We start from the raw sequence: 22,839 nt of genomic DNA, 5'->3' as shown, positions 1-22,839 counted from the left end.
TAGTAAAGTAATAAAATAAATCACATTCTTTTCTCCCTGTTTGTTGGGAACAAAACTTATTATTCACATCACAAGCCTGTATAACGAGCAAAAAATAGACAAAACTGTGACCTCTGACTCTGAGTAACCGAAATCTAGTTTTGTAAGGTACAAAAGAATTGCTAAAAGAATGACCAAAACAAAAATGAAACTTGTTACAAAACTGTTCCATACATATCCACGTTCAATTAATCCAGACCCGCCTAATAAAGAAATGTAAAATAATTTTTATACCTTCCGAAAACAAAGGGCATGTTAGAATTTGCCGGCGTCTCTCTGTGCTTATTAAGAGCTTGAGTCGTCTCCACAAGTACTGAGGCTCAAAGTTGCAACTTATTCAACCAGGAAAAGTTGTCATGAATGAGTTTTGTTTTCAGTTACTACTAACTTGTAAAATAATAGGTCTAGATAAATAAATTTTTGCTCCAACTGCACCAACCAAAGATAAGAAAATAAAAATAAATAAGGGGCATAAATTAACCTCTTTTGTTTGCGAAATCACAGGACGGGACTGGTTTATATATCAGAAGATATTGTTAGCTGGCAGGTAGTATTAAACAACAGTAAGACATAGGGTGATCTCTCTACATGGAAAAGTCAAATGCAACTTTCGTTTTTCTTTTCTAAAAAAACAATAAGAACTTAAAATAATTTAGTCCAATCTTTTACAACATTATATTATATTTATACTAAGGGAAGTAAATTTTGATTTAAAGATATGGACGCAGCAAACGGAGCAAATAAGAGTCAAGCATGATTATAATGTATAGTGGAAACCAAAGAGCAGTAACCAAAAACAAATAATTCCTTGCTAATAGAGAAAGCAGTCAGGGAAAAGTACAGGCTCTCTCATATATTTGACTATGAATATCAGGTTATGTACCATTCATTTCAAAGCACTACATACATAATCATGTAAAGCAGCAAAAAACAGCCACAAAGAGATAAGCATAATAAAGTAAGAGAACTTACACGCTAAGCCATTCACCTGACATGAGGCTCATCAACAAGCAAGTGAGAAAGGAGAATTTCATTCCATACATCAGGTACACCAGGTAGGCACCAGTGGCTACAATCAGGAACAGACGGGTTGTCACTCCACTTGCCAACATGCGCATCACTTCGAAAAGCCGACATTGAAGTAATATGCAACACGGTTACAGGAATTGTCATGTTCTTTACAACATCAAAAACAGTGTCAGAGAATATACTATGTTCTCTGCCTTCTGTTTCAAACACAGGGTGCTGGGTCACATTGCAAACTCTTCGAGTGAAATTACTGGTACAGAACAAACATCATCATCAGTTAATAGTTATGCAGATTCTCATTGTCGTATTAAGAAAAAAACAACAGAAGAAAAGTCAATCTTCAATCTTCATTGTAGGGTGGTCGGCACATGACTCACAAACACACACACCCATAAACAACTTGGGCTAGTTTCCAGACATATTTTCATTTGCAGACTCTCTAAATACAAGACTACAAGACCTAAAACTTTATATTTGTATACCAAAACTTACTAACTTCCAGACCTGGTATAGGAAAAAAAAGAAAAAATTAAACAGTAAAGGAATCTGAATTTTTATCCAAAAAAGAAAAAGAATCTAGGGTTTTTCTCATATCAGTATAACTTGAAAACTCCAAAAAATAAGTTAAAAGTTGTTTAGTGTTATTCATTTCACATCAGAGTATGAGATGGAGTTATATAAAGTGCATCAATTTAAGAAGACAAGAGAAAGAATGTGCTACAGACAGGAAAATCAAGTAAAAGAATCTGCATTTTTATCCAAAAAAGAAAAAGAATCTATGGTTTTTCTCATATCAGTATAACTTGAAAACTCCAAAAAATAAGTTAAAAGTTGTTTAGTGTTATTCATTTCACATCAGAGTATGAGATGGAGTTATATAAAGTGCATCAATTTAAGAAGACAAGAGAAAGAATGTGCTACAGACAGGAAAATCAACTGGAAAGATGCAAAAATTCATGAGAGAAAAGATAATGAAATAGTCAGGGTACTACTCCTATCGACTGACCACAAAGCCAAGTAATTCTGTCTCTAGTTTATACAAACACTTCATTCTGATATACACTACTTTAGATCATAAAAATAATAATGTTATGACAACCTAAGTTTAGAAATCTGTTTTAAAAAATATTGAAAAACAAAATATACAAAACCTCCCATTCCAATATCCACACCCCTATCAACATAAATTAGATTTTAATGGTATTGAACCTTTCTTTCTCCAAGATGCCCTAGTCACTAATGCTAACCCGACGGTTGTAGAAAACATTGAACTAAAATCATTTATTCAAAGCTCAAATTTTTATTCTAAGTAAGCCTAGCCCCATACATAGTGTCTTAATGATCATAGACAGGCCACATTACTTATCAAGTCGCAAACTATAGCTCAATAAAAATCTCAACAAAAACAGTAATAGCAAATTATTGTAATCCTATTTAATTAGAGAGGGAAAAATCCATGTTGGTAACAAGTGATAAAAGTTGGTACTTGAGAGTCAAAAGACAGTACTTTAATTGTTTCATGTTCATCAATGGGAAGAGATTAAAAAACAGCTTTTCAAAAAGAAATAAAATCCACGTTTTCCTCTGCAGCAGACAACAAAGTTTCCAAACAAAATTCCCCCCAAAAAAGAAACAACAAATATGCTTTAAAAGATAACATTCTACTGCAATATCAATGAGTACCTCCAGTGAGACGGTTCAAAAGTACGAAAGAAAACATGTGTTCGATTTATATCAATAGTTTTCTCTACCCACGATGCCCATGTATCTAGTGCTGTTCTGTAGGCAGTAGGAATTGACATTCCAAGCTTTAACAAATTTCCCACCTGGAAATAGCAACCACTGTCCAGAATAGAAACTTATACAGTCAATATAAATACAAATTATGGCTACAGAAATCAAAGACCAAGCATAAGCATGCCAGATGGAAGTAACTAGTAACTTTCAAGAGAGATTCATTGATCATGAAGCTACTATGTACATTGATGAGTATCCATGCCTATTTCAATATTTAAATGAAGACTTTTTAATAAAGTGCTTATTGTTGTACACGAATATATGGCATCAAGAGTGTTGAAAATAAATTTAACAAGTCAAAACAAATGTAAGTCTCAGCAAAGATCATTTCAACTAGTTGGGGATTTCATTCTTAAAAAAATTACCATGGAACTAACATTGAAGATCAAGGGAGCTTACATTTTAAAAAGTTTCCCTGGAACCCACCATTGACCTGTATTGAAGATGAGAATATCTGAATCAATCCAGCGGTTACTTATATCATCCAATTTGTCCAACTTCAGCGTGGACCTGACCCTTTTGGGAGCATGTTTTGGCGTAGAACCTTCTTGCACCAGGAAAACTGAGCGAAAGAACTCAATAGTAAAATTAAATGAACCAAACCGAACACCTAAATATCTAATTTGTTTGGTGATCTCATTCCCATTGACTTCATAGACACTCTTCTTGTCTTGTACACCAGTCATGAGCAAGCATATAAGGGACTCCCATTGTGTTCTACTCATAGAATCACCAACAAAAACAACTTTTTTACCTCGAAGCCATCCCAATAAGCTTTGCACATTAAATGTTGGAAAATTACAGTTCCTAGGCTTCCAACTCCACTTAAGATAATCAGCATCTTCCCGACCATTATGCAAGCAATCGAACCCTCGTTCAACAAAGGGACATTCTGTAGCATTGTACAATGGATAACGATTGTCTAGGACCCAATTTCCATCAAGCACATTGCAGGTACTTCCAGAATCATTAAATGTGGAAATACTACCATACACATGAAAGGCATGGCTAAGACTTGGAAGCACATAATGGTAACCACAAAGAAAGGCTAAAATGAATGAAAGCAATGAACCTATCACTACAAGTAGCTTGAATACACGAGAGAGCGAATTCACTCGATTGATCTTCGGGCTTCCTACGTTCAATGCCTTTCGGTTGAATGAAACAGTCCGATTATAGGACACATTTCTATTGAGTGAAACACTCCTGTTGAAAGTAACCATCTTAATCGACCACACCACCAAGGTTTTTGGAAACCATTCATAGTGAGCATGTTACCGAATCAAGATTTAAACCATTGCATCTCTCCAAAAACAGTATCAATCCCATAACTACCAGAACCCAAAACTATCATATCAAAATGATAAAACTTCAAAAAAAAGCAAAACCCACCTATTCAAATTTCGTGAATCTCAACGTAGAACAAACGCATTTCGAGTGAATACATAGACATTCAATCTATAAACACAAAACTCAAACATTCCAATCTCAAAAACTCCGACCCACTACAGAAATCATTAAAAAAAAACAATATGGGCAAGCTTCAAATCGGAAGAAGAAAAGTACCAAGATGCCAGAAAACCATGCAAAGCAAAGCAGAGATATTGAATAACGACATAAGCAAGTGAACAAACTAGCTTTTCTTTTCTTTCTTTTTTTTTTAAAGAGAAGGATAGAGAAAAAGAAAATCTACCATTTTTACAGATCTTTTGGGATGATTCCAAATTGGGTAAGCAAGGTAAGAAGAGTTGGCTTTGTCTTTGAGGGCTTTGAGATGGAGATCGGAGGTGGTTGAAAGCAAGTAATATATCAAAAGAACAAAAACAGAGAAAAACAAATTTCTAGTATTAAACTAATAATAGTGTTTGTTTTGTTCGTGGTGATGACGTGTAAATGTTTAACATCAAATTAGTGTCTTCTCTCATTATTAGTATTAATTATAAACGAATTAATCATATTATTAAGTCCTCAAGACCTAATCACAATGGCTGAGGACTTTTGGGCCAAAGATTAATGATATTTGCACACAAAATGTGCTACAAGTGAAATTACTCACTTGGTACTCTATTTTTTTTTTCTTCAAAGTATCATTTTGATATTCTTTTGTTGACTACATTTTCCGCTATCAACTAATTAAATAAGAACTTATAGAAATGCAGGAAAGAGACACAAGTTTTACGCGGTTCATATTATAAAACAACCCAAATCCACGAAGCTTTAGTATTTGTGTTATTGAAGCTTGAGATGTCAAGCTTCAATGGAGATTTATCAAGCAGCATATATATTGATCTGAGTACAAAGAGTGGGATCAAAAAGTCTCAAACATCAAAAATCCTCTTACAATGGAAGTCCTAGCCCTCTTTATAGTGGCTGAGGATAATTAATCCCCTTTATGGGGATTTATTACAAACACCCCCAATCATTTGAGAGTTTAATGCTAATTAACATCTTTGGGTGCACTAATTATGATGGTGGGCCCAGGCTTATCGCACGAGGCCTAATTCATAGGTTGCAGCCCACCATTTTACAGGAGACATGCCTCTAACACTGCCAGAATGGAGCTGCACGTTTTCCCATACCATGCGATGCATTGGGACATGTCAATTGTTGAGTGTAATGACCCAAATTTCCTAATAAGGCTTATGGAAAATTTTGGAATTATGTGATTATATGATATTTATGAGTATCATTATGTGATTATGTGAATAATATTATAATATGACTTGATATGCATGTTTATGTGTATTAAATATGCATGTGGACCCATTTTTGTTTAATTGGGTAATTTTCATAATTTTGCCCATTATGGGTATATATTTGGCATATACATGGTATGTATGTGGTGCTTCATTATTATTTGGTTATGCTAAGATTACTTACCACGAGACGATCCTAGGAGGCAAGCTAGTGGGAAAGTCACAACGGGATCCATACTTGACTCGGAGTGAGTCAATGGGTATTTAGCACATTACCAGGATATTGGGTAATGGGAATAAATATTTGATGATAAATTGGGAGTTAGTACGATCAGGGGGAAATTCTGGGAATTTTGACTATTTTACACCGGGGGCGTTTTTGGGACCCCGAGCATTAAGATTTGCTTGAGTTTACTTAAGCTTGAAGTAACCTGTCAGAATTTTAAAAGAACGTTCTCTCTCTCTCTCTCTCTCTCTCATTCCCTTTTCGACATTCGATCACATTTTCAAAGGAAACTCGAGTTTTAGGACTCAGATTCAAGCAAGGATCGAGGCATAGCGATTCTAGGAAAGATTAGAAGCTTATTAGCCAAAGGATTTAGTTAGGAAACGACTCAATCAAAGGTAATCCAAGTTTTAAGTTCTAAGTTTTTAAAGTTTTTAAGCTTTGATTGGATTTTATGTTTTGATGAGTTTTTGGATGAATTGAAGCTTGAGTTTTATTGGTGTTGGATAATTAGGATGTTTGAGAACTTTGATTTTGGGATTTGGATATGTTTGGATAGGTTTTTGGAAGGTTTTAAGTGGGAAAAGTCAAAGGATATGGCTGGTTTCGTGGTCAAGTCGCAACCTTGTTCTAGCAAGTCGCGACTTGGATGAAGCCAGAAGCTAGGAGGAGGAAGCCTGGGGGGTGCGCTCCGACCCAAGAGGGGTCAAGTTGCGGCCCGCACTCAGAGCCCAGGAAAGGGGCTCTCTGACTTGGGGCAAGTCGCGACTCACTAGGCCAAGTCGCGACTTGCTTGTGCATTTTTGCCTAGATTTGGATTTTAATCATGGGAACTTAATTTTAAGGGCATGGGATCGATCCTACTGCCCAATTGAGTAGGATTCGACGTCCCGGAGGCTAGGTTTGAGTCTGGAAGTATTTATTTACTTATTTTGATGAGGTTTTATATTATGGTTGTGACTAGGTTATCACTAGGGGCTTGGAAACGGGATCGTGCTTGAGAGTCGTTTATTGGTAACTTGTGCTTGGACCAAAGTTAAGAAAACTGCACTCAATATGTAATGCATGTGATGTATAAGATACATGTGATTAGGACATGGCATGAATGTTGAATATGAGATTGATCAGAGCTTGAGTCTCTGTAAATGTGCATGATCATAATTATGATAGTGAATGTTGAGTAAGCATGCTGAATGCCTTATATTTGGATATTTGACATATGATATATGCCTGTGTGCATTGCTTATTTGTGACTGGTACTGACTTATTAGTCAGAAACGGCACTAGTCGTATGGAATTGACCTATGAGTCAAGAGCGGCATAAGCATATTGAACGTAGAGCCGAAATGATTAGATCTAATCAACATGAGCATTAAATGCTTGACCGACCCTAAGTTCGATGAAATCTAAAAGTGCTTGTCTAGTCTAAAGGCTAGTTACTTAGAGTTAGGGCCAAAAAGGCTCAGGTGACTGTAACGTCACATGGCTTAGGGTGCAGAGTCTAAGTGCGTGACTAATTTGTCACTTATCTGATTAGGCTGTGGAGCCCAAGTGTGTGACTTATTCATCATTTATCTAATTAGGGTGCGGAGCCCAAGTGCGTTACTCATTTGTCACTTATCTGATTAGGGTGCGGAGCCTAAGTGCGTGACTCATTAGTCACTTACCTGATTAGGGTGCAGAGGTCAAGTGTATGACTCATTAGTCACCTATTCAAAGATGGACACATTAGCCATCTATTCACAGATTGACTTGATAGTCATCTATACAGGGGCAGGGCCTATAATCATTTATTTTGACTTGCTTGCATGCATGAATAGAGCTATTATTGCTAGTGTTAGGAATGAGTTTCCTAATACGCAGTGGAATGGTGGTGGGTTGGCCCAGTGTACAACAAAAATTTTGTAACATATTTAAACTACTTTTAAATACGTGGATCCATTACTATACATACATTAATCATAAGCAAGTAAATAGAAAACATACCTCTTGATGCCTATCAAGTGTCCTTGATATCTTTTCGTAATTTGAACGAACTTCCTATCCAAGCTGCTCCCAGGTACTCACACCAAGATCTTCCACAACGTTCTCTACAGCTCAAGAAGTGTGTTGGTTTCTAGAGAATAAATGATGGTTAATTTCTGATTCTACTTGATGTACTCAACACATGAGATCAAGAGAATGAGACCTGAAATTGATTTTGTATCTTTTCAAGGAGAGATAGAAATATATCGTTCTTTTTCACATAGCAAATGACTTGAGTGTCTTGAGTTATCTTGATATTTTTTAATAAGTCTTACTTAAAAGAAAATATTCAAATTTAAAAAATAAAGTTGTAACTAATTTACAATTTATCTTTTAATTAATTAATTATCTTATTAATGAAAATATACAAAAACTAATTTTTGAATTATCCATTAATTAATTAATTAAATAAATAAAATTGAAAAATCTATCCCTGAAAATTATGCAGTACATGACTGTGTGTGGTCGTGTACCACCCTATATTTTAGGGATATTTAATTTTTTTATTTTTATTTAATTATTTATTCAAACTACCTTGTCAGATAAAAATCTAACAACCATAATTAATTCAAATTTAAATTAAATATCTTTTTAACTAATTATCAAATATAATTAATTATTTGAATAAATATCAATCTTTTAAATTCAAATCCAATTTGAACTTATCATATCATTATCTCCCACTCAAATAAAGATATTTAATTAATTCTACTAATTAATTAAAACCAATATAAATTTCAAAATTAAATATTTAGTTTATTATAATTTCAAAAATTATAATTAATTAATTATTTAATATAATTTTGAAATTAATTTAATTATTTAATATAATTTTGAAAATTACATATTAATTAATTTTGTTGATTACAACTAATTTATAATTAATTAATTAATCACTATTATCACATAATTGCATATTTGGCCTGAAGAACAATTTTCTTCTTAAATATGTCTTGTAACGCTCTACTTCCTTAGAGCTGTTACCAAGTGATTTATAAATGTGCCATTAGCTCGCTAATCGAGATTTAAGATTAGAAAGTGTGTTTGGATAAAAATAAAGACTCATTTAATAAACATTAAGTATAAAAAGTTGGTATTTTATTGAAATTCGTAAAAATATTACATTGGGATCCCAAAACATTGTTTTGAAATACATTTAAAATCCAAAGACACAGTACAATCGACCTAAGCGACAAAACCGAACGTTTACCATGTGTTCCTTAAAATAACTCCAACCGTGGTGGCCAAGTAGGCCAAACATGTACACACCGCTCTATGCCCTCCAACTCATGGTTGTACGATCCAATCTCCTTGCTCTTACTTGCATCATAGAGCACTCGTGAGCCGTGGCCCAGCAAGAGAACTTCAAGCACATCATGCAATAAAAATATATCTCAATAAACCATACTCAATCAGAGCAACAAACAAATACCAGATCCTACTAGCATGCTCAATCGACACAACATCTAGACCAACTTAAAAGCACAATGGCATAACAGCCTAATAGTACAACAACGCAATAACACATTAGCACTATAACATGACAACATAATAATACAACAGTATATTCACATAGCAGCTCAATACTACAACAACATATAACAAAGCAGCCAACTGGCTAAACACATAGCGGCCATGCCGTCCCAGGCGCTTTACCAAGCCCTTGGTTTGCGGTATGCACCGAGAGGATGACTCCAGCATCCTTGGAGGGTCTTTCCCTAACGGCTTGCACTCCACGTGCTCAACACTGTTCCCGACTTTGCACTCTGCGTGATCAACACCGTTCCCAATCCCTTGCCGCTCCCGGCTCTTGCCTCTCCCAGCTCTTGCTGCTCCCGGCTCTTGCCTCTGCTGAATTTGTCGCTCCCGACTCTTGCCAATCCCAAATCTTTCCTCTCCCGGCTTTTGCCGCTTCCGACTCTTGCTACTCCCGGTTCTTGCCGATCCCAGCTCTTGCCGATCAGCCATAATCACAGGTATGACATAACAAACATAAACAATACATACAGTACAACACACCACATACCTCTATGGGTACAAACAGTTCTCTTACTTGGTGTCCTAAGCTAACAATCCAAAGCGATTCCAAGCACGATCCTAATCCCGAGCCTGAGCGGTAAGACCTAGTCAAAACACATCAACAATAGCCATCCATCAAGCTCTAATCCATTGAATAACTTTGGGATATAATTCTAGTCTCCAAGACCTTAGATTCTACCAATCCGGGTGGTAAAATCCTTCTCGAGCCTTAACTTTTGGGTTCCCGAGCCAAAGACCTTCAAACAGCCAATACATTGAATTAGGGCCGCGACCCAGCCCCTTAAGGGCCACGACACGCCCCAAAATAGAGGCAAAATGCCTCCCTGTTAGGAGACACGGGTCGTGGCATGCCCTTCCTTGGGCCGCGGCGTGCCTCAAGAACAAAGGCCTCCCCAGGTCTTCACGCACACACGGGCTACTGGCCTTGATGAACAAGGCTGCGACGCAAGCCTCTAAACCCATAAAACAACCTATTTTCCTGCGTTTTCGTCAAGCCTAACCCCAATTCTCACAATTCAAACATCACTTAAACTCATAATTGAACCTGAGTTCCCTGTCTACACAACCTAGGCACCATAACAAAACCATAGACTATCCCATAAACTCAGCCAACACCCATGGTTAAACTTAAAATCCACTTCCATACAAGCTTTAAAAGTTCTAACATAAATTCAATGGGGTTTAACAGCTTCAATGGCTAAAATTCCTTACCTTGCTGATATGTTTGCCCTTGAGCTAATCCCCAACCACATCCAGCTTCTAATTCCTCAAAGAACTGAGTCCAAAATCCTCCAACTAATCCAAAGCCTTCAAACACCAAGAAGAGAAAGAGGAAACCGAAGGAGAGAGAGACTTGAGAGTGTAACGCCCCAACTCCTGAGACCGTTACGGTGTGCCTTGTAAACAGTGCTAAACTCGCTAATCGAGTCATTTGGCCAAAATCGTGATCTAAGTATGATTAGCGCTTTAGGGATTAAACATTTTGGTTAAGATGTAACGTTTCACTAGAACGTTTAATATATATATATTGGGATCCCGAAAATATAATTTCAGAGTTTATTACAGAAAATATTTACAACAGGCCGTACTAAGCGGCAAAACAGGGTTCAACCCTAGTTCCACTTTAAACCTCGGCCGTGGCGGACGAGCAGCTGCAAATGTACACGTCATCACCTAAGCTCTCCAACTCAAGGATGGTCCAGCTTCCTCTTGCCTTTACCTGCACCACGTAGCACCCGTGAGCCGAAGCCCAGCAAGAAAACACAATATAACATGATATGATATGATATCAACTATAACCATGGTAACCATTTGGAACCAACGGTCCATCCAGATAGGTGACAATAGCCAAAAGTCACAATAATGAGCATCGCTCCTTCTAGCCATGTGACGATAGGGTCACCAGGGCTTAACCGACAAGTGATCCTTTCATAAGTTTGATTAGGACAGGTGCATGGTGAATGGTCACCAACATAACCTTCCTCCCGACCCTAGAGTCGTGCAATGGATAGCGTCCCTTGGCCATGTGACAAACAGTCACCGGGGTCATATACCTTGGCCATAAACATCTGGTCGTAGACCAGGAAAGCGCTTAATAGTTCTTCGACCTTAGGGTCGGTCTGGCATTAATGCCATAGAGCCATTCAATGCATAATTCTCGACTTAAGCTTGATTAGGACAGGTGCGAGGTGTTTAGTCACCAACATAACCTTCCTCACGACTCTAGAGTCGAAACTATGGAAAACGTCCCTTAGCCATGTGACAAACGGTCACCGGGGTCATATACCTTGGCTATAGTCATCTGGTCGTAGACCAGGCAAGCGCTTATAAGTTTCTCGACCTTAGGGTCGGTCTGGCATTAATGCTATAGAGCCATTCAATGCAAAATTCTCGACTTTAGAGTCGGTCCCTGACTAGTCAGTGTCAATCACAAGTAAGACATGCCACCAATCACATATCACATGTTCCACATCCATAAACGAGGCATTTAGCAAGCTTACCAAACAGGTAGTAGTGCTATTAGGGCCATGCATAAACACAGAGGCTCAAGCTCTGAACAGTATCATACTCAGTATATAAAGCATGTCCTAATCACATGTTTCTTATGCATCATATGCAATATAGTCAACGATCCAACATGCACCAATAACAGCCATGCATGTCTCGTTTAATAGCCAACCAACATGCATCAAAATAGCCATGCATGTCACGTTCAATAGTCAACCAACATGCACCAAGAATAGCCATGCATGTCATACTCATTAATCAACCAACACGCATCATAATAACCACGCATGTCTCATATACACCGGGTGCAGTTTTCTTACCTCAAAGTCGAGCTAGAACTATTAAAAGAACGACCCTTGAGAACGATCAACCTTTAGTCCTTTAGCGGTCACCTAGTCATAACCAAATATAAGGTTTCATCAATAAAAATGATCAACATAAGTTCCCAAATCAATATCTAGCCTCCGGGACATCAACCCCTACTTAACCGGGTACTAGGATCAACCCCGAGGCCTATGGCTTGAATCCCCAAGCTAAAAACCCCATTTTTAGCAAAATTGACCTTAAGGGCCGCGGCCCTCCCTGCTTTTGCGCCGCGGCGCGCCTCCAGACAGAGAGGCTCCCTGCCTGCCAAACGCCAAGGGCCGCGGCGCTCCCCTGCCGTGGCGCGGCGCCCAGCCCAGAATGGCTAAGTCGGCCACACAAACCAGTTTTCTCCCTGTGCTATTTCCTCTCAAACCAGTCATTATAATCATCATAAAACCTCTTCCTAACATATAATTAAACCCCCAAACCTTACCTATAACACCTCCTCACCAAAACCCAACCATCTAACACCAAAAACTCCCTTTAATCCTCACTCCCCACATCAAAATCCATGAGTTAAAAACCAAAACGAAAAACAGAGCATGTCTTAAGTTTAATGACCAAAACTTACCTCAAAACCTGTTTTGAACTCCCACACAAGCAGAACCAAGCCTACTAACTCAACCTTGAGGTTCCTTAGCTTGATATCCCACCTTGAACACAAAACACCAAGGAAAGCTATGGAGAAAGTGGTGTACGGGAAGGGAAAGAAGGCAAACCCCTGTTTTTTCCTCTGTTTTTCCTCCAGCTTCAGCCACTTAAGTCATATATATCCACCCCTAAAAAGACCAAAATGCCCCTCATGTCATCTTAAGCCTCCAAAGCCACCCCAAGGGCAAAATTGGTACATTCCGCTAAACCCGTTAATTATAATTAACGCTTCCCAATTCCCGCTAATCTCAATATCCTCAAACTCCAATATTTCATATCCCGTTACCCTAAAATCCCCGGTAACGCCATAACCATAAATATCACCCCGAGACTCACCCCGAGCCCCGAGCTTAAACCCATTATGACTAGACCGAACACTTACATCTCATGATCGTCTCATGTCGAAAAGCTCGAACCAATCCACCTTATAATGTGGCTATATTAATTAATCACAATCATGCACCCAGAATATACAATTACGCCCACAGTGGCCAAATTACCAAAATACCCTCACAATAATAAATTCTCCCATATGCATGCATTCACCATCATATAATAATATAATTCACGTAAATATGCATATAATCATTAAATATTATAATAAATCAATTATGGCCCTCCCGGCCTCCTAATCAAGGTCCTAAACCTTATTAGGAAATTTGGGGCATTACAGAGAGCTTCTGCCTTATTCTTCACTTAGTTCTAGCGGTTTCTCAGGCTATCTCAATGTATATCCAGCTTTCTCTAAACCAAGCTTATCCTTACCAAAAGACCAGATTGCCCCTTAAGTCATCTAAGTCCTCAAGTGCCACCAAGGGCAATTTAGTCACTTGCCAAATCCTGTTAAGTCCCTGAGTATTCTTATAAATCCCCATTTAATCCCGACATACTAAATCATTGATAAATTATTATCCATTACTCAATAATTCCCGAACACATATTATATCCCCAAAATACCTCCAGGCTCCTCCCGAGCCGGGCATTTGACCCCGTTGTGACTATTCCGCTAATCTGCTCCCTTGAATCGTCTTGGATCACACATCTCAAATATATCCCCATAACACTGGGGTCTTACTCACAACACATGCATATTTACATTTATGCCCTCAACGGGCCAAAATTACAAACACACCCCTATTCACAGAAATGGGCCCACATGCATATTTAATGCACACAATCATGCATGTCTAATCACATAATTACCAAATTCATATATTATCATAATTAAATCCATTATTGCCCTTCCGGCATACTAATCAAGGCCCTAAGCCTTATTAGCAAATTTGGGACGCAGGGGCGCGCGACAGGGGCATGACAGCTGTTGGGTGGTGCGGTTGGGGCGCACGGTGGGCGCGGGGTGCGCGAGGGCGCGCTGGGCTGGCAGCAAACATAGGGGCGGGGCATGGCTGGGTAAAGGCTTGGGCTTTGGGGCACGGAACCCGGGGCTCAAGCCTTACAGAATTTTTTCAAATAATTTAATGCAGAAACTTAAATTACAAAAAATTCCTATGCCCTATAATGACTTACATTTTTCATCTAGAATTTTAAGAACAATTCATAAACCCAAAACACCATATAATTAACGACCCTTAAGAATAAACTTTAATCATACATACATCCATCCATTCACATATATTACAATAGCATAATAATGCATATTATGCCCACACAGTAATTAATGTATGCAGAGATTAATGACTGCTCTGGTACCAATTGTTAGGACGAGTTTCCTAATACACAGCTGAATGGTGTTGGGTTGGCCCAGTGTACAACAAAATTTTTGTAACATATTTAAATTACTTTTAAATATGCGGATCCATTAATATACATACATTAATCATAAGCAAGTAAATAGATGTAACAACCCAACTATTCTAAACTTGGACCATTAGAAACTACTGTACTAATATTAAGAAAACGTACATATGAAAACACCATAACTTTATTTAAAACTGTAAAGTAAAGGTCTTAATACATAAAAATCTCACTTAGGATATGGGATCCCATTTTTTTGAAAATAAAACAAAACATAACTTAAATAAATTGGTTACAAAATTAAGTGCGGAAAAATAATACATAGAAATCATAACTAAAAGACTAAAAAAAAACTTCATCTTCGAATCGTACGCGCAGTCCACCGATTCCATCTTTCCTCAATACACATCCCCAAGCTGCCAAGAACCTTCCCGCCACCAAAACTATTTTCCTGCACATATAAAATATAAAGGAATGAGCCTAATGCCCAACAAGGAAAATCTACTACAAGCATGAAACATATACACACACATAAACTATAAACTGTAAACTATAATCATATGACTATATAAATACAACATCTATTACAATGGCCATCATACTTCTTGGGACTTGCTAGCTAAGCAATCATATGCCCATAAATTTACGGGGCTAGTTATCTAAACATGTCACATAAATTCATGGGGCTCGTTATCTAAACAATCATATGACCAAGGAATCTACTACTGGGACTTGTTATCTAAACAAGTTATATATTTGTTATCTAAACAAATTATGTGATTTTTATCTAAACAATTCAAAAACAAACATATCATACTTATAACATGAACATATATGAACAACATAAAAGCATACAAATCTACCCTATTTTCCTTACCAAAAACTAGGATGTGAGAACAAGATCGGGACTTTAGAACACTCCTAAAAACCATAATAGAGAGGTGAGTATACTAAGGAAAAGAGATGAAAAGAATGTACTACACCATCGAAAAGATACTTACCAACAAGAACCTCAAGTTCAAGAACTTAGATGCCTAACCAAGAATAGAAAAGACTGAGTTAGGATTTGAGTAGAGAAGAACTATAAGAATCAATACAGAAATGAACTAGAATTAGGAATATCTTGAATGCTTCTATGACCGAACTATACCTCGAAACCGAAATACACTATAACATTACTTCCCAAGTGTTTATTAAGCTTATAACCCCAACCTAAGTGTTTATCACTCTATAGTCTCACTAGCACCTGGAATGCTCTGATCAATGCTTGAAGAATGAATGAAAAGGCTTGGTGCTAGGTCCTATTTATAGAGTTCTAGGAATAAAAATCTTCTTTTTGGCTTTGAATACAAATAATGAATTTATTTGAATATTCTTCAGCCAAAGGCTTAGGACTTGGTCAAATTGTTCAGAGAGAGAGGTTTAAGGAGTCAAAATTTGATTTTTAAAACAAAAATAATAATAAAAAAAAAGAATCCTAACTTCTAACTCCCTAAATCTCATAACTCTAAACTCACCTGCAGTTAAATTAACAAGATGTAGGACTCCGATTCAGACTCTCTTTACACTGTTAGAAAGCTAATTCAATTATCTACAACTTTCTAGAAATACTATTTTTCGAAATTCATAACATAATTGGGTCAAAAAATAGGTCGGAAGTTACAGTACCCTAAAGTTACAAAAAATTTATTTACAACCTAATCCACAAATAAATAAAATTGTGACAAATGTCATGCTCCTAACAGATTCTGGTGAAGACTAAGTCTTATATTTCCCTTATTTTATCATTAAAATAATAATTCCTTAATAATCATACATATGACAAATGTGATAATCCTATTGGCTCTATCTAAACCTTAGGAATAACCATGCTCATGACAAGTGTCATATTCTTATTGACTTTATCTAAACCTTAGGTTATAATAATTGTCATATTAATAACCAGCAATATTAATCAAACTTTATGTTATAATTAATATTCTAAAACTATAGATTAAACTTATAAAATCTATAAGTGTTACTACGAGTGTCCAACTAAGTCCCGGCTTGAACCAAAATCCACAGTCATAAACATACTACAACTACTGCTAGATATTACTATTACTACTACTATCTAACTAGCTAAGTAAAGTTCTTGGACTCTACAATAGAAACCATACCTTTTGATGCCTATCAAGTGTCCTTGCTATCTTTTCGTAGTTTGAACAAACTTCCTATCCAAGCTGCTCCCAGGTACTCACACCAAGATCTTTCACAACGTTCTCTACACCTCAAGAAGTGTGTGGGCACTTCGAGAATAGAGGATGATTAATTTCTGATTCTACTTGATGTACTCAACACATGACATCAAGAGAATAAGGCCTGAAATTGGTTCTGTATCTTTTCAGGAAGAGAGAAAAATATGGTTCTTTTTCACAGAGCGAATGACTTGAGTGTCTTGAGTTATCTTGATATTTTCTCATAAGTCTTACTTAAAAAAATATTCAAATTTAAAAAATAAATCTATAACTAATTTACAATTTATCTTTTAATTAATTAATTATCTTATTAATGAAAATATCCAAAAACTAATTTTTGAATTATCCATTAATTAAATAAAATTAAAAAATCTATCCCTGAAAATTATGCCGTATACGCCACACACAGTCCATGGACTGTGTGTGGTCGTGTACCACCCTATATTTTAAGGATATTTGATTTTTCTATTTTTATTTAATTATTTATTCAAACTATCTTGTGAGATAAAAAACTAACAACCATAATTAATTCAAATTTGAATTAAATATTTTTTTAACTAATTATCAAATATAATTAATTATTTGAATAAATATCAATCTTTTAAATTCAAATCCAATTTGAACTTATCAGATCATTATCTCCCACTCAAATAAAGATATTTAATTAATTCTACTAATTAATTAAAACCAATATATAAATTTTGAAATTAAATATTTAATTTATTATAATTTCAAAAATTATAATTAATTAATTATTTAATATAGTTTCGAAATTAATTTAATATAATCTCAAAAATTACATATGAATTAATTTTGTTAATTACAACTAATTTGTAATTAATTAATTAATTAATCACTATTATCACATAATTGCATATTTGGTCCGAAGAATAAATTTCTTCTTAAATATGTCTTTTAACCATTTTTCCCTTTATATCAACTCTTGCATTGAATAGTGTTGATAGAGCCGCTGTGGGGACCTATGAACCTATAATTCTAAGCTCCAACAAATTTGAGATTATTAATTAAACTCTTTAATTAAATAATCTTAATTTATTAATCTCATGATTATTCCATTATAAATATGAGACTGCACTCTTATAATTATAGACATTTCATTTACTGAGTACTTTATAAAATAAAGTGTCCATTGATATAATCATTACATACAAATTAACCCTCTAATAATTGTTCATAATTAATCAGGAATAAAATTACTGTTTTGCCCTTTTAATTATATCTTGTTTCCTTAAGTTCCATTGACTTACTAGTGAAGGTTAATTCATAACTAAATTATGAATTTGAGCTCAATAACCTTTCAGTCCCAAAAGTCAACCCTTAAGAGAACCATTATTCAATCTCTTACGAGAAGGTTTAGATTCTATATCTGTATACTATGTCCCCAGCCATTTACATTAATGAGTTCCCAAAACAAAAGTTTCTAGCCTGATCATTCTGACAGACCCTAACGAGTGAATAAAAAAACTCATATAACACAAACATGGGTTCATTGTAACTTCAGGATTAAGATCTATGTGTATATGATCATCAGTTGATATATTTAATTCATACTTCGAAACGGTATTTAACTAAGTATTAATAAACATATCTGGTCCAGTTCTATATATTCTCTAATATATAAAGTACCTCCACTAAAGTGTCCTACTACATTAGTGATCTGGATCTAGATCACATGTATTCATAATACTAGTGGACCGTACTTGCAGTAATTAATCTAAAGATTCCATAACTTTATTTTACTACAAAATATTCAAGTTCATTTATCTCAAACACAATCCTCTCGTACCAATACATGTTTGAGATCACATATATGAACTTAGAAATTTTTTTGATATTTACATAATATTATCACAGAATAATATACTCCATAAAATATATGAACAAATTCAATTTATTTATTTATTTCTTAAAGTAATGTCTATTGCATATGCTTTTAGGGAATAATTCCCAATAGCTAGGCATGCCTATTATGATTCAGTGACATGTTATTTCCTATTCATGAGCATATTGAGTTTTCTTGCTGAGCCTCGGCTCACAGGTGCTATGTGGTGCAGGTAAAGGCAAAAGAAAGCTGGACTATCCTTGAGTTGGAGAGCTTAGGTGACGATGTGTACATATGCAGTTGCTCGACCACCACGGCTGAGGGTTTAAAGAGGAACTATGGTTAAACCCTATTTTACTACTTAGGTCGGATGGTTGTAAATCTTTTATTGTAATTAACCTTTAAAATATATTTTGGGATCCCAATGTATACAGTAAACGTTTTAGTGAAATGTTGTATCTTTAACCCCAAACCGTTAATCACATTTAGTTACACAATTATGACCAAATGACTCGATTAATGAGTTTAGCACTGTTTAAAAAGACAACGTAATGGTATCAGAGCGAGCCAAAGTTAAGGGTTCTTGTTGACAAGCCGGGTATGTACACTCGTCAATAAAGACAAGCTTCACTCAGGGTATGGTAACTATTTATGTGATTATGTGCTTGACTGCTTAGATAGAATGTAAATGCTTTACCTGCATATTGTATTAGGGAGCATGGGATTTTGATAGAGCCTGACTCTTGATTAATGATATGATTATATGATTACATGCTCAGTGAATATATAAATGTGTTATTTGCATGCTGGAGTTGAAAGCATGGTATGAATGTTGGAAGAGTAGGGATTATGATTAATGTATGAATGCCATGGGCATGTTTTTAGCACTGCAGTGGTTGTGAATGTAGTGTGGTATGATTGTTCCCATGGGAAAGACCTTTGATATGCTCATCATGTTTAATGGGTCAAGTTATTGACTGCAGATTCAATCAGCAAGTATGTATCCAAGGATGATAATGAGACTTGGTGGTGGTTATACCGAGGCTAAGAATTACGGTCAGGGTTTGAGTTCTTCATCTGCCCCTCAGAATTTCCAGCAGATGTTTACAAATATGCAATTAAGATTGCAGAGGCAAGAGGAGGAGATTAGGTGTTTGAAACAACAGTAGAATCTGTCAGGGAACACCTCTTCCTTTGCTATGCCAGGAGTGGCACTAGTATTGGCTCAGCCTAGGGTTGAGAACAGGTGGGAATTTCTTGTGGAAGATTCTAGGAGTATTACTCTCCAGTTTTTGAGGGAGGCCTAGATCCATTCAGAGCTGAGCAATGGATGATCCTGATTAGTTCTATTCTCGACAGTATAGGAGTGGTAGGTCATGATAGGGTGATCTGTGCTACATTTGTATTGCAGGATGATGCTTGGACATGGTGGGAAGTAGTATCCCAGACACGAGATACAACTATGATGGACTAGAAAGAATTTAGGCAGCTGTTTAATGAAAGATATTACTGTGATGCAGTCAAGACTGCTAAGATGAATGAGTTTATGAACCTGGTTCAGGGAAATGCAATAGTAACGGAGTATGTTAATACATTTGATGGTTTGGCCAAGTTTTCTTTTGATATGGTACCCAGGGATGTAGCTTGGAAGGAAAGGTTTATCCAGGGATTGAATTCTAGAATAGCCCAAGTCATTAGAGTTGCCCCAGTGCATGAAATATCTACCTACACTTAGGTGGTAGGGAAGGCTTTTGTTGTTGAGAGCATAGGAAATCAAATTGAGAAGGAGAGTGCCGGAGAGCACGGAGCTCAAACAGTGATACCTCCATTTATTGGATCGGGCAAGGACAAGGATTGGAAAGTCTACCCAGAATGCTCTCGGTGAAAGAGGCATCATCTGGGAGAATGATGAGCAAGGGTATGTTTCTTTTGTGGAATGGTTGGGCACCGTAAGAAGAATTGTCCAAAGCGAAGGAAGGATGAGAAAAAATGGGAGGACAGCTCGACTCCAGCTCAAGTGTGCACTCCGATGCAATCAGGGACTGAGACTGAGACTGAGGTTAGTTCCTCAGTGGCGGCAGGTCAGCTTCCTAATTGTGATTTTTGTATTATGCTGACTAGTTTTGGTGTCATGTTGTTCTTTTCTTGTTGCATCTAGAGAAACATAGACTTGATATGCAAGTTACATGGTTATGTTATGATGGGAATGTGATACTCTATTGGTAATTTTGAGAAATGAGTTAGATTATTGTAGAAAGGACTCATCAGTTGATTTGATAGGGTTGGTTATGACTAACTTTGATATGATCTTGGATATGGATTGGTTAACCAAGTGTGGAGCAATGTTAGATGGCAAGGAAAGGATAGTAACTCTTGGGTTTAAGAGTAGGAAACCATTGTGATAGTTGGCACTATGCTGATGAAAAATGTATTTAGAGCTGGAGACCTATTGTAAAGGGATGTGTAGAACTCCTAGCAAGTGTGGTGGATACCACTTAGGTTGTGCCAGTGGGATCAAGACAGACTGAATTAGTCTGTGAGTTTTTGGATGGGTTTCTAGGGGATTTGTCAGGATTATCTTTAACCAAAGAGATAGAATGGTAATTGGATTGGTGCCAGAGATAGAATCAGGTCTAGGGCATTGTATTGGACGACTTCAGCAGAATTGTAAGAACTAAAGGCTCAATTATTGAGTAAGATGGTATTCTCCAAGGTCGATTTTTTATTTGGTTATTACCGGCTGAAGATCAAGGAGAAAGATATGCATAAGGCTGCTTTTATATTAGATAAGGGCACTAGGAGTGCTGAGTTATGCTTTTGTAGAGTCCCAGAATATTTACTTAGTTAGCTAGTTAGTAGTAGTTGTAATATTTTAGATTTCGTGGATTTTGGTTCAAACCGGGACTTAGTTGGAAAATCATAGCAACAGTTATGGATTTTATAAGTTTAACCTATAGTTTAAGAATATTAATTATAACATAAGGTTTGATTAATATTGCTAGTCCTAGATATATTATTTATTATAACCTAAAGTTTAGATAGAGCCAATAAGAACATGACACTTGTCATACGCATGATTATTAAGGAATTAAGTATTTTAATGATAAAATAAAGAAATAGGAGCTTTAGTGCCTACCAGAAACTGTTAGGGTTGTATTTTGACTTAGTCAAAGCAGTTATCCAATTTAAATTATGCTGAAAAAGTGCAATTACGTGTTTAAAATATTCACGTATGCCGATATATCGCAGCATGGAGCCGATATATCGCCTGACGAAGGATACAGAAAACACGTTGACGTTGCACGAACGTACGAACAGAGGCTCGGGATTAGGGCAGAGCCGATATATCGCCACATAGGGGCGATATATCGCCCTTAGTAACATTTTTTTTTCTCTTTTGTTTTTAAATTTAAAAATAAACCTTAACTACTTAGACCTACCTCTGAACGTTTTGACCGAGTCTTAAGCCTTTGATTGACGAATATTCAAATATTTTCAATTATATTCATTATTTTTATTCAAATCAAAATGGGGTTAGTTTCACCCCTTACCTCTATAAATAGTACTAGTACCTAGCCATTCCTCTCACTCTTCAAGCTGTGATCAGAGACTCCAAGATGTTAGTGCTACCATAGAGTGATAAACACTTGGGTTGGGAAAAAGCTTTGCCATTCTTAAGCTTTATAAAATACTTGGGAAGTGAGGTTTAGTGTATTTCGGTATTGAAGTTAGACCAATCCATAAGGTCAACTAAGGTACTCATATTCTTTAAGTTCAGTTCTTTAAAACTCTTTAGTTTTATTTAGTTTCTTTTATTCAGATCCTAACTTTTGATATTGGTTTTTGATTAGGTTCTTGAAACTAAAAGATCTTTCTTGGTAAGTTTCTTCTTGAAGGTTTAGTTTCCACATTTATTATTTACCCTTTAGAAATACTCACCATTCTTATTGTTGGTTTTAGGAGTGTTTCAAGTCCCGCATTTGTTCTCAAATATCCCGGTTTTGGTAAGGAAAATAGGATAGTTATTATATGCTCATATGTTATGATTATGCTATAGTATATTATGTTATGATATATGTTTTTGGGGCTTATAGTTGCTTAAATAGCAAACCCCAATACTTTTATGTT

General features: G+C 36.2%; 1 protein-coding gene across 2 annotated transcripts; it reads right to left on the bottom strand.

The window, feature by feature from the left end:
• LOC133782937 (protein trichome berefringence-like 7) lies at positions 1-4,685 on the bottom strand. 2 transcript variants are annotated; one of them, XM_062222415.1, is made up of 4 exons: positions 3,265-4,685; positions 2,752-2,910; positions 1,028-1,318; positions 1-468 (listed from the first exon to the last, which is right to left on the bottom strand). In XM_062222415.1, the coding sequence occupies exons 1-4, from the start codon at positions 4,086-4,088 to the stop codon at positions 444-446; spliced, it is 1,299 nt and encodes a 432-aa protein (XP_062078399.1). In that variant the 5' UTR covers positions 4,089-4,685; the 3' UTR covers positions 1-443. The 2 variants fall into 2 exon arrangements, with proteins under 2 accessions (XP_062078399.1, XP_062078400.1); XM_062222416.1 differs by having other exon boundaries at positions 1,012-1,318; positions 3,265-4,675.
• Between the last annotated feature and the right edge of the window lie 18,154 nt (positions 4,686-22,839).

The sequence above is a fragment of the Humulus lupulus genome, chromosome 6 (assembly GCF_963169125.1).
Source record: "Humulus lupulus chromosome 6, drHumLupu1.1, whole genome shotgun sequence".
Lineage (NCBI taxonomy): Eukaryota > Viridiplantae > Streptophyta > Magnoliopsida > Rosales > Cannabaceae > Humulus > Humulus lupulus.
The sequence above is the reverse complement of the archived record's forward strand: the minus strand, read 5'-3'. Positions and strand labels throughout refer to the sequence as shown.

Coding starts and splice junctions, on each gene's coding strand:
- LOC133782937 (XM_062222415.1), bottom strand. CDS start 4,088: ATGGTTACTTTCAACAGGAGTGTTTCACTCAATAGAAATGTGTCCTAT. Junction 2,911..3,264: donor CCAGGGAAACTTTTTAAAAT/GTAAGCTCCCTT, acceptor TATTCTGGACAG/TGGTTGCTATTTCCAGGTGG. Junction 1,319..2,751: donor TTTGAACCGTCTCACTGGAG/GTACTCATTGAT, acceptor GTTCTGTACCAG/TAATTTCACTCGAAGAGTTT.